This window comes from Lycorma delicatula, chromosome 5 (assembly GCF_047948215.1).
Source record: "Lycorma delicatula isolate Av1 chromosome 5, ASM4794821v1, whole genome shotgun sequence".
NCBI classification, from domain to species: domain Eukaryota; kingdom Metazoa; phylum Arthropoda; class Insecta; order Hemiptera; family Fulgoridae; genus Lycorma; species Lycorma delicatula.
Genome location: NC_134459.1, coordinates 11,220,433 through 11,234,255, shown reverse-complemented (window position 1 = coordinate 11,234,255; position 13,823 = coordinate 11,220,433). Strand labels below are relative to the sequence as shown.

General features: G+C 29.4%; 1 protein-coding gene across 1 annotated transcript in view; it reads left to right on the top strand.

Moving 5' to 3' along the window:
• Positions 1-13,823, top strand: part of kn (EBF transcription factor knot) — a 383,752-nt gene that overhangs the window by 46,282 nt on the left and 323,647 nt on the right. Inside the window, exon 2 of the mRNA XM_075365598.1 lies at positions 1,303-1,456. Coding sequence (XP_075221713.1) covers positions 1,303-1,456 — 154 coding nt within the window. The remainder of the gene's footprint in view (positions 1-1,302; positions 1,457-13,823) is intronic.

The window sequence follows — 13,823 nt, the reverse complement described above, 5'->3', positions numbered from 1 at the left end:
AGCAAGGTCAACCTCAGTGCCTCGAGATTTCGCCTAATTAAAGTCAAATTTTCTGAGGCGCATTTGTTAACGTTTAAAAAATAGCAATATCTGCAAAAAAGGTATTGCATAATTGCACCCCCATTTCAAAAAATGCTATTTTAGTCGTTTGCTATATTGTGACGTCACAGATGAGCGGTAAAATTAAATAAATGAATAATATTTAAAGTATAAAAAAGTAAATCGGTCTAGCCGGGTATCGAACTCGATCGCCCGGTCGATTCGATACCTGGTGCGTTAAGCCTCGTGGCTACACCAGTCTGCTGACCGTACAAGCGAAATTTTTTCTATGTAAGTAGTGCAATTACGTCAGTTTAGTTAATGACGACCGTCACCGCTAATATCGTCTCACCAGCACGAATTAGGTGGGGTATGCGCGCAAGTTTTAATTAAAATCATTGAATTAAACGAAAAAAAAATTTATTTAAATATAACGATAAATGTTTTTAATTAAGTTATGTGCGTATGTATGTTTAAGACGTGCATCAGAAACAACCCGCAGTTGTAGTAGGACTTTCCTGACTCGCGACCTTAGCCGCGTTACGGGAAAGTCCTACAACTGTGTTGTCAGCTTTTTTTTGTTTACTTAGTTCTATGATTGTAGGTCCAACTCTGCTAATTATTAATGGTGCTGAGACCTAAAAACTGATCTGGTGGGGAACAGATTCTGCCAACTAATCCGAGCATTGTTTTTTTTTTGCGATTCTTCAGAATAAGCTTAGTGGGTGAAAAGGGGAGAACTATCAGCAGATAAATTCCTGCTTATTCTAAAATGAAGGCTACTTAAAAGGTGATATTAATAGAAGTTTTTTACCGTATTGTGGGTATGAACATCGAAATATATTTGTAATTTATCGAATACATTTTTTATATTAAATTCTCTCTCTCTTTATATGCGTTTTATATCTCATACTTTTAGGCCTTTTGATATCTATTCTAGGCGAGTGTTTACAACTATAAAGGTCATCTCTCAGATCCCAACCGCTAAACTCTTCTATTCCGTCAACTTTCCTTCCCCAAATTTCTTCTCTCCATCGCCTCCATTACTTCAGATATTCACAGCTTTAGAGGTCGTCCACGTTTTCTCCTCTCTCCTAGAGTCCATTCCAACATTCGTTTAATCAAAGGATTAAATTAATTACGCGTAAATATAAAGATACTCTTCAGTAAGACTCTTAATTGGAATACACAGTCGATAATTACTTTTAAGCCACGAATAATTAGTTTATTATATAATATATTATTTTCTTTTTCTTTTTGCAGTGTTGGTGTTGGGCGGGCACATTTTGAAAAACAACCGCCCAGTAATCTTCGGAAGTCTAATTTCTTCCATTTCGTGATTGCATTATACGACAGGGCCGGTCAGCCTGTTGAAATAGAAAGGACTGCATTTATAGGCTTCGTCGAAAAGGATCAGGTATGTATAAAGTTATGTTAGTGAATTCTTAATTTGTTGTATTTCTTTTTTTTTCTAAGAATGTTGGTTTCATGATAAAAAGTTTATTATTTATAAAAAGTTTTTTAGTTACGAAATCATCTTTTCCATTTAATAAAAATTTCGATTAAGTTCAATAAAAAAAAAATGTTCCGATAATTAAAATACTGTAAGATGAAAAATAAAAAATTCTTTCACAAAAAAAGGATTTCTCCCTGTTAGTTTTACTACAGGTTACCAATGAACTTATATCGATGTAGAACGCATGTCTTTTTTATCGTAACAAATATCAGTTTGATCATAATAAAACAAGAATTACTTGTTTTACAATTATTAGAAATCACTTTCTTATATGCTTAAAAGTTTATTTTAAATCTCATTTATCACATCTTATATTTACAAACTTTGTCGTCAAATAAGGTTTTTTAACGCCTTTTTGGTAAGTTAAATATTATTATCTTAGAATGATAATTGAATACAAAGATAGAGAGGTCCTCTTCGTTTGTAAGAACTCATATTTAAAAAATAATTTAATTTTTTTTACACAAATGTTTAACTGTTGCAACAGCTGATAAAAAATTCTCTTTCCATATTCATTTGGGAATTGAGGTTTTAACAAAAAAAAAAAATTATTTCTATGAATTTCAGATAATTATTGTATCCCTTACAAAAAGTTTTCCTTTAAATAAGTGTCTTTTTTTTTTAATGCATCTTTACGCTGATGATCCGAATTTATCAATCATAATATAGTAGGCAAATCAAGTTATTGAGGATTATTAAAGCTCAATGATGTTATACGTAGTATAACATCATCTATCCACTCATTATTTTTATATAAGGAATTTTTCCTATTACTTGTCTATTTATCGATAAAGGCTAAGATTTTACCTCTTTGTTCCTTCTGACAAAATGTTCCTTGTTGAAAGGAGACAGTTTCTCCTTTCAACAGCGTACGGATTATAGAACTCAATATTGTCTACAATATATTCTACTGCAATGTACTAATATGTATTTTTCTTCTTAGTTTAGGAAAATATATGTTAATTGTATAAATATTAATTAAGTGTAACTAACATTATTTTTTTAATACAAGGTATTTAATTCGATTTTAGTTTTGTGTTAAATTTTTAAATGTCTCTATTACTAAAAAAGTTTGAAAAATTTTCCCCTGCTATTACACACAGTTTAAAATTTAATCCCTCTAAAAATAATAAGTTTTAAACTTATTTTGAATTTATAAAATTGTATTTATCATCACTGTTTATTCAAATACTTTGTTTTCTTTAAAAAGATGAAAAAAGTAGTCTAAAAAATATGTTAAACTGGTAAAAATTAACCAAAAAAATTAGAAAGATCGAATTTTTCCGAAGGTTTTACACCCAAAGGTATTAAAAGGAGTAGGAAAAATGCTAAGTATCATTTCCACAACTTATTTAATAATTTTGAGCTATAAAATTGAAAACTAATTTTCTTTAAAAATTTAACCCTTTTTAACAAGAGGATTTATTATCCTTTTAACAACTTTAAAGGATAAAAACGAACTAGTGTCTCGTTTAGAGAAAAAATTATAAAAAATCAAAGTCTATAGGTTGAAGCAGTAAAAATATAATAATAATAAATACAATCAAATTTTATGAATGCAGTACTTTTGTGAATTCTTTCAAATATTTTAATGGAAAAATTAATGGTAAAATTTTTTGATGGTAAAACGTTTTAATTGATTCCATCAGCATTTGAGATATTAAATTAGCATATATCGTCGTCATATCCTTTCCCTTTATCCAGTTGTCATTAGGCGTATAGCTACAGATCCGAGGTCTGTCAAAGACTTTCTTTTTTCTCTGTTTCAAGTCTTTTTTTTTTAGATATTCCGACCATCTCTTTCTTAGTATTTCTGTAGGATTTTTTACACAGTGTTTACAAAGTGACGCAACCTTATGGGAAAATGAGTAAGTTACAATCGTTGTTGAAAGTGGCCTCCGTTATTATGCGATTCACATAATTGAATACGAAATTGTATGCTCTTAAACACATGTTACAAAGTTTGTTGCGAAATTTCTGCGATACATCGTTCAATTTCACTCTGCAGTTCGGGAACGGTGTGAGGTTGAGTTTTGTAAGCGGCATCGTTAAGGTATCTCCCACAAGAAAAAGCCAAAAGAGGATAAATCAGGAGACCGAGGGGTTGACAGCCCCTTCGAAATCACTTGTCCATGAAAAAACTGATCTAAGAAAGTCATACTGTTGGTTGGTTGTATGAATTGTAGAATTGTCCTGCTGAAACCGCACGACACTTAACAACCGCTTTTTGTCCTTACAGAGGAGACTCGTGTAGCCGATGTGGATTTTCCGTACTCCAAATTCGTGAATTTCGTACCCATCAAGGCGGAACCGTGCCTCGTCAGACCTAAACCGATCATCGATTTCTTCCCCATCTGGCGTTACAGATGACATGATCTGCTGACAACAAGCTACATGTTTTCCAATATCTGCAGGTAACGACTGATGAACAACAAGAATTCTGAAAGGATGCATCTTTAAAAACTTGGGTAATGCCGTTCGAGCACTATCGACGAAGTCACCGGAACGGATAGATAGGCGTCGCACAGATTTCTTGGGACTTAGAGAATATAATAGCTTGCGTGTCGATCAACGTTCCTGGTGTTAGCACTTTTGGTCGACCATTTTTGGCTCCATCTGCCAGATTCTCTGTCATTTAGAACTTGTGTAGCCGCTTATGCATCCACACCGTACTTTTCTGTGAAGGAATTCTGGGTTTCGGCATAACTGGCATATCTAATGTATCGGGAGACAGAGAATATTCTCTATTGCATTGTGTAACCCGTTTTTCCTCAATTAAACTTTCAACAAAAAAAAGGAACATTCTTCCATAACGTTGCGTCACCTTTTGAACACTCTGCAATTGCACTTTGATTAAAAGTTTATTTTGGTACTCGTCCGCTTGGCGTTCTTTGTACCTAACAATTTAGTACCCGAACTGTCTTTGTCGTCTTATTCAATTCTCTCTATTAGTTTTCCACATCATATTGGCTTTATTTCATTATTCATCTTTCTTAAAAACTTTACAATCGGGACATAGTAAAACATGAAGGCATCCTTACTACATTTCATTTGTACTTCTTTACGACGTATGAAACTTCTTACATTTGCTTAAAATCCTCCTAAAATTTGCTCTGCTCTACGCAATTAATTTCCCGTTTGATCTTTTCATCCTTACATATTCCACAACCCAAGTACCTCCGTCTTTTTCTGTTTATCCTCCGGAAACATCGTAAGGTATTACTTCACAGGATGAGTGAGGATGATATGTATGAATGTAAATGAAGTGTAGTCTTAGGAAAACCGTTACTAAGATGTGTGGTTAATTGAAACCCGACTGCCAAAGAACACCGGTATCCACACTCTAGTATTCAAATCCGTATAAAAGTAACTGCCTTTACTAAGATTTGAAAATTAGAGCTCTTGACTCCAAAATCAACTGATTTGCGATGACTAGTTCCCATTAGATCAACTCGGTGAATACAACCGAAGTACCTTAACATTTTAACATTTTTCTTCTTTTACTTACACACATCTTTTATCATTTTTAATTTATTAGAATTAATCTTCTTAATACTAAAGACATTATATTAAATTTCATGATCAGACGAACGAAAACCAAATAAAGGCCAACACATAAACTTATGTTGAATAATTTTTATCAAAATTTTACTATTTTTGAAATTAATAAAGTCAAAATTAAAAAAAAAAAAAACAAATGAAATTTTCTCATTGGAAATATTTTTAATCGGTAGTAATATATTCCTTCAGTAATTAAAAACCTGGGAAAATAATAATAATGATTAAAAGTTGAGTTACGTATTCTTTTTAGTTCTTTACTTCGTACAAAGAAGTATTATTTCGCGAAAAATTTCGGTTTTCAGATTTTAACGGAAATATCCATTTTGACCATCCCTAAATCCATTGACTAGTTTCGGCGTGACGTCTGGCCGTACGTACGTATCTTGGATAACTAAAAAACGATTAGCTGTAGGATGTTGAAATTTTTGATTTAGATTTGTTGTAACATCTAGTTGTACTCCTCCCCTTTTGATTGCAATCGACTGAACCAAAGGTATCCAAAAAAGCCCAAAATTTCCAGAATTATGGATTTTGAACTTTTTCTTAACTGCAATAATAAGTTCTCATTCAGAGATTTTCAACGATGTGTTATAAGTGGTAGTTAATTTCGTTAATTCTAGAGTTATAGCCAAAAAAAGTTTAATTAATGAAATATTTGGATCTTACAAGGAAATTCACATCACATCGGTTCGAATCAGACTTCATCACCTTTTTTTTAACTCTTTTTTTAATTTATTTTTTAACTTTTTTTTTTAAATTTAAATGTACTGATTTATTAATAATTATGAACCCGTGATTGTAAAAAAAAAATTGCAATAAATAATAATTCTATAATAACAATAAACACTAAAAACAAGAATAAAATTACAAAAAAAAAATGAATAAAAAATCAGAAGTGTAAGTGAAATAAAATTTTATGTACTTTTAAATATGTGTAATTTAATTTAACGGCATTATTACTTATGTGTATATGTAATAGATTTCTTAAAACATCTGATAATTTAATATATTAGTTGAAAACTATAATTTAGAATCTTATTATTTTCTAGTTTAATTTCCGTTTAATTTAATTTAATTATTCTGGAATTTCTGTTTAATATTATCTACATTAACGTTTACTACAAAGCCATTGAAAAATAGAACCTCACAAGAACATATACACACCGGGTGTATCGGGTGTGTATGTCTCAACATACACACCCGATCTTTAATAAACTGCAAAACATTCTTATCTTTTAAATTTTTGTATTCATCGTCGTCTCTTAATCTTTTTATTTTTTCCGCGGTCTTTCCTTTTCTTCCTCTTTATATTTATCATCTTCTCTTAATGTTTCTATTCTTTCTTTGGTTTTAACAATTATTATTAACTTCAATTTATTCGACACACCAGAAATCTGTAACTTTTTTTAATCAGCAACTCACAAAGATACAAATAATACTGATCTAGCAATACGAGTAACTAAGGGGACTTTTACTCTATCCTAATATTTCATGTAAGATTGTTGAATTAATAATCGTATAAATATTTGATGTTAATTAGAAACTAATACTTTAGCAATTGTATAACTTTCCGCTTTTATTAAAGAATGTAATTTAATAGACGTATAAGGAAGTCATGTGGTGTCCACATCAGATTTTTTTAATAGGCTATCTATCATTTGTTTTTTTTTTGTAATTAAAATATTATGTCAATTAAGGCTGGTGTGGTATCTTTCCATGTATACATGAAACTATTAAAGAAAAGAAAATTAAATTTATACAGTTAATTTAAATTACTGCTGAATTGCTTTCTTAAAAAAGATTTGAATATTGTACGTCGATTAGTATCGTCAAGTCATCCCTTCAATCTCTATTGTTCTGTAACGCAATATCGTTGCGGATAATTTCATTTATTACGGCTGATAAATTATTACATGTAAGCACTCAGATATGGATCGTAATTGGCGTGATGCACTTCAATATCTCGACTAATTTGAGTGGGGTAGCCGTGGTGGCATAAACAGTAGACGATGTGCGGTATATACAGCGTATATACAATATATACTACACCCATCTAATATACCATAATACTGGTGGTAGCTAGAAGCAGCTACTATCCTAGCAGGTTGTATATATATTATAATAATAATAAAATAATAGTAATAATAATAATGAACCTTCAATCAATATTATTCACTCACTTGAAGTAAAGGCTCGATACACATGCATCTCATCCCATTACGCACTCCCTAACCAATCTAATATTGTTTTATTCATCAACTCTTTATTATAACTAATTCATACGAAAGTAATCTGTCACAGAATATCGCTTTATTTTTATCAAAATTTTGATGAATTTATAGCCGTCTGAAATACAGATTAATTTATTCTTAGCATTTTTTTTTCTGCTAATTTATATAACGTCTATGCATTTACATAGTTAATTGACATTAAGGTTTGTACAAATTTAAAAACTAAAATTCGATGTAAATCTTTAAGTATGTATAACAAAAATTTCTACCGATCTCGTGCTGTAGATTTAAAAAATAATTCAATAAATTTAGATGCGTTTCCTGTTTCCCTTCACAAAAAAAAAAGAAGTTAATAACTTGATTAAAACATTGGAATATTACATTTAATCAGTTTTTCTTAATAATTTTTAGGTCCATCACATAATCTGAAATTTATCGTGGGATGATTTTTTGTTTTGCCGCAGTTTTTAATATAAAAACGGTTCCAATTTACCGGAACCATAAGTAAATTTGAATACAAAAAAAAATATTAGAATACCATATAATTTTTAGAAATGGAAAAGGAACATTTCACTTAATAATTTGAAAGAATCAAATAAAATTCTAATATTAAAAGCATTATAAGAAATTAATTTCGATAAGATGTATGAGGTTGAATGTTTGCGTTGACAGCACAGATGTTTAGAATTACAACATATTATGTATTATAATTATTTTAAACTAAAAATATAATAACTAATAAATTAATCTTGATTATTATTATTTACTGTAGGAGAAAAATCATAGATTTTTAGTATTAAATAAATAATAAAGTCATTTCTCTTTTTTTTGTAATAAAAATGCGCAAACAATCTATGTTTGTATTTATGAGATTAAAAAAAAAAATAACAACTAAATATTCAGTTATCATTTACGGTTGAAAAATTAAGTTTGACGTCGTCGTTATGGGCGTTATTTTTAACTGGCGCATTAAAGCACATCGTTCCTAAAGTGATACCTGCTTGCCTGCCTGCTGCGCGCGTGAGTGTTTAATGCAATATATGTGTATATGTGTGAAACGTTTCCCCCTTTACAATTAATTTTACGGAATTACAAGCTCGCCACTCTCCGCATGACTGGCGTATCACGCGATGATCATTTGTATAAATTGCAATAATTACCTCTCTCCATTCTCACTCTATCTTTCTCTGTTTTTCTTTCTCTCACCTGTATGATAGTACAACATGTGTACAATTTGTGTCGTCTACAAGTGTTTCCTTTTATACATATGTTTTTATATCGCTTCCTTTCATATATTTATTATATTTCCCTCTAAACAAAATTAAACTTTAAAATCGTATAGACGTCTGTTAGTCGTTTTATAAAAAAATTTACAATTTTTTTTTTTTATAAATATATATTCTATTTTATAAATAGAATATAATTATTTATATTTTATATATAATTATTTTTATGTATAGATATCAATTTAATTAATTTAAATTTATTTAAGTTAATACTTAAATTTAACTTTTTTCCTTTAATCCTATGTTAAATTTATGTTGGTAAGTTTAATAAAGATTATACAGCCTCATAATACACTGTAATCTGGGTTACAATCTGTATTTAACAATCTCAAACAGTCCACTACTGTGAGAGTGCAGTTAATTGAACTCAACGACATTTTATATACCAGCTTTCGTGGCACAAGTAGTAGCGTCTCGGCCTCATCCGGAGGTCTGGGGTTCGAATCCCGGTTAGGCATGGTTACAAAAAAAAGAAAGGAAAAGACTATATATAATAATGGTTATTACATGTCACTGGTCGTTACATAATTATAGAAGTGATATTAGTATAATAGTCATATTGAATCGTGATCGTTTCGTATCGTTAGATTATAGCTAGTTTTTACTCCTTACCCAACCAATAAATTGTACAATGTAACATTGACGTTAAATTAGAATATATTAAACGCCTTCTTCTATTTTGTAATTTAGTGTTGTTTAAAGACTTACGTAAAAACATTTCTACGTGGTTTTTTAATTAAGTTGTATGATCTACCCTTCTGAATTTTACGTTCATTTTTACTGTCCACCTTCTTTTTAGTCCTGTTTTATTTTTTAATTAGCTCTATAAATTATTAAAATTAACCGATATAAAAAAGATTAAAATTTATGTAATTTTCAAACGACATAACAGAAAAAAAGCCAGCAATTAATTGCATATTTATTATCGACATGTTTTGCTGCACAATTTTCCCGGCTACGCCGATCAAATTAAAAAATTGGTTTTTCTACTTCAATAATTTAAGCTACTTAGGGGCTTAAGCGTCAGGGATATTTTTTTAATGATTAACATGTTCAATAAAATTTATCTTAAATAAATTAAAAACGAAATCAAAAATAAATTTTCAATTTAAAAAAAGGTTTAGAGGGTTCCGTATATAAAAAATGTTCAAAGAATTCGAATAAAATTAATTTCCAAGAGGTAATAATAAAATTAAAAAAAAAAAATTAAATAGTTTCAAAATCACCCATAATTCTAAATAAACGAAGTTGGAATTTTATAGGAAGGAATGAACATTTTTGGCTATTTTTTTTCAAGGAATATTAAAAGTAAGGGCTATCAAAAGATTAAGATTTTTTCATTTTAATTGCAATGGTAACTTGCGAGAAGGATTTAATTAAATTTTAAGAAATATTTTTGATTACCACGGACTACTGGAGGGAACGAGAAAAACGTTTTTCTGTTGGTTTGAAGGCCTACTGATGTAGAAAATACAGATGCAAAAAACACCCTTTAACTCCTTTTCTGAAGCAAGATGTAGCTAAGAAATGAGGATATCAGCAGTCATTTTTTGCGGAAGGGGTGAATATTAAATAAAACTTTTTGTTAATTTGCAATCGTAATAAAAAACTTCAACTTCTGTAAGAAAATATTTCTATATAAAGTGTCCCAGTAAAGATTTGAAATTTTATTTCGGCCAAAACAATCCTACCCCTTTTTCCAATTTTTTCAAAAATCTAACAAATTCTCTCCATAAGAGGTAGTATCTGTCTACCGAGTTTGAAGAAAATCGGTTATTGGTATCCAGAGTTATAAGATCAAATACAGATCATCATACAAAGCTACGTACACACGCAGAAAAGTTCGTTTGACAAAAACCAATTTGTTGGTCTTGAGAGCATTAGAATAAAACTTTTTTCGCAGATTAGTCACAATTTATTTAAATCTTTTTTTAAAGTTTATATAGATGTGTTTTTAAGGCTTAAAATTTAAATAAAAACAATTTTTTTTATCGGCCCATATAATTTCCCGTTATAGCTATAGGAAAGTAGGTCGCTATAGCTGTAAAAATGCTATTTACGCAAACTAAACCTATGTCCTTGATTTCCTTTAACATTTTTTATGTTAAACCAAAATTATTTATATGAGCTCATTAAATACTGATCTGAAACCTCATTTGTAATCATTGAAGATCAACTGGAAAATTTTATGGTAATTTAAAAAATAAAATAAAATGTAATTAAAACACTTTAATTACATAACTTTATAATTATGTAATTTGATTAAAGATTAGAATATTGCTTTATGATTTTTTTTTTCAGTTATTATTTTTACATCTGATGTAGAATCCTACGCAAAGGAATGGAAATTTTATATCATACGAACGATGCTATGTCCCACGGGATTTCGAACACGGGGCCTTCCAGAATAAAGGCTAAAAGACTACCATTCTATTACAATGATCGGGACTTTTATTGTGATTATACAATATTTTTTTTATAATTTATTAACGGTATTTTATCTTAATAAACGTTTTTTATTCTGTCTTCATAAATTCAATTTATTTTGAACTCGAACACAATTATTTGCAACGAATTTGTCGTTCAATGTTCTAGTTAATCCAGTTAAAATTTACGTTTTGTCGATCAGGACAGTTCTGGAGGAAATTGTCTTCGTTCTTAAAAATATACTGTTTCTAAAATACGACCGTTTGAGTAACCTGAGTTACTCATAGTTCGAAAATATCTAAAAGGTTGGAACATGAAATTCATTTTTCTTTTGGTATAGAAAGGAACTACACAGCTTTCCGTAGAGTTAAATAACGAATATTACGATTATTTAATTACTGGATAAAGTAGTCCGCCGTGCCTCGAGCTGTCTACCACCCACATGAAAAGGCATGCGATAACCATATGCGCCACTCCGATAAAATATTTTATTTTAACGGTAATGGCTATTCCATACTGACTCCTCCGCTATTTTGTTATTAAGAATGTCACATCATGGCTTAGCGTGATCAAAATAAAGTAACAAAAAATCATATACAAGTATTTTTATACACGAACAAGGGACACAGCTGCCTTCAGGATCCAAACTACGTAAAGTGCACAAAATTGAAGACTTTTGAAATTTCATATTCATAATCAATTACTGTATAATATTAATTTTTTATTTTTGTAACTCCTAATTCACTATACTTATTTGTTATTTCTTGGTGCTACTTTAGAATTTTTAAATTAATTTTTTACGAGTAATAAGGATAATTTCATTATCAAAATATTTTGTCTCCTCAGACGTCGAAATACCTTTAGAGCCTGCATGGAAAGTTAAGCACTGCGATGTTTGGTATTCTGGAGAATAGCAATCATTTTTTAAGTGAATTGTGATTTATCTCCTGTTGCGGTTCTTAACGTACACACATTCTATACCTAATTAAATATTATTATTTTAATTATTTTTTAATTTCCTATTTGGTATATATATATATATATATATATATATATATATGTGTGTGTGTGTGTGTGTGTGTTGTATTCACTTCACCAAAGTTTTATAATGGTTTGAAATAAAATCAATAAGTATATTTCAACTTAGATCCTCTTTTAGAATTTCTGACTTTTTGTCTCTCTTTTCTAGTACTGTTTTCAGACTTCCTTGAGACAAAAAATATATCCAATCAACCGATTTCATCTTACAATATTCTACTATAAATAACATCACTTCCTTCATATATCTTATCATTTTCATTCGTATAAAGTACACTTACGTATATCTATTAAAAAAATTCCAAATACTTACATTATGAATAATGACATTGGGTTTTATACTGCGCGTGTATATATGCTTAATTATGATTTATTAAAACATAAATTTTTCTACAAAACTTAACTATTTAAAAATGAAAATAAATAATTTAGCCTTAGATTGATTTTGAAGAATAAATGCTAGATTTAATTTAATTTTTTATAAATTATTACATAAACTATTTTATTTGATAATTAAAATCCTTGTTTTGCCATTTAAATTTTAAAATGTACTGGAAAAAATAATTTTATTCAAAATAACGGTTTAATTATTTATCTGTGTACTACTATTTACTTAATTATAAATTATTTATGTTATTTACTGCTTGAGATATAACTTTTTTCTTTTAATAACTAAAGCGGCTATTATTGTAAAATGATGAACAATTAACTAACTACTCTTATAGAAGTTTAAACATCAATTTTGAGATCGTTAGTGGTTTTAAATTGTTTTTGCAAATAGATTTTTTAACAGCTGATTTTCGAAGTCGAATGTTTTGAGGTTCAAATCCTAGTAAAGGTTAGTTGCTTTTATACGGATCTGAATACTAGACGGTGGATACCGGACTATTATGTTGGTTGGGTTGCAATTAATCACATGTCTCAGGAATGGTCGGCCTGAGTCTGTACAAGGCTACACTTCATTTACACGTCATTCATATCATCCTCATCTTATTGGGCCGTGAAGGGGTTGCTTATTATTCACTAGTAGAACAGATTGCAACGTAAACATTAGAAAAATAAATAAAAAATTAGTAGATGTATTAGCGATTTTTCATGTTTTTTTTTTTGTTTTTTTAAATGTCATTCGACTGATTTGATGCTTTTCTCCATTAATTTGTGTTCTTTGTTACTAAATCTTCCATCCTAAATTACTCTTTAAACTCCTTTCTATTACCTAAACGGTAAATTTGAATATTTAGATTTACGGATATTCGGCAACCAACCGGTAGTGTTTGTATCTGCTAATCTCTCTTATCTCTTATTCGTTTTCATAATGTCTTATTTTTAACATCTTGTAACACTCTTTTACTTTTACCGGCGACTGTAGCTCGAAGAACTGTATTAAAGGGGAAAGTATGGTGATCACATCAAAAATGGGGTATCGAAGTTTTTACAAATTTAGACAAAAAAAAATTATGTATGTGTATCATACTGCTTTTGGTGTTGTATCTTAGGATTGTCCGAAACGAGTTTCTTCAATTTTGACTCAAATATTTTTACTTTTACGCCAAATTTGAAGCACATTTAGAAAAAACTTGATCAATAACATCTATCATATTAAGTTTTCAAAATTCATTTAGGAGGTGGGGGGAAAACCAATTTCGATTTTCTTCAGAGATATTTTAGAGAAAACATTATTAAAGAAAATTATTACTTATAATGCATATGTAAATATTTCAAAAA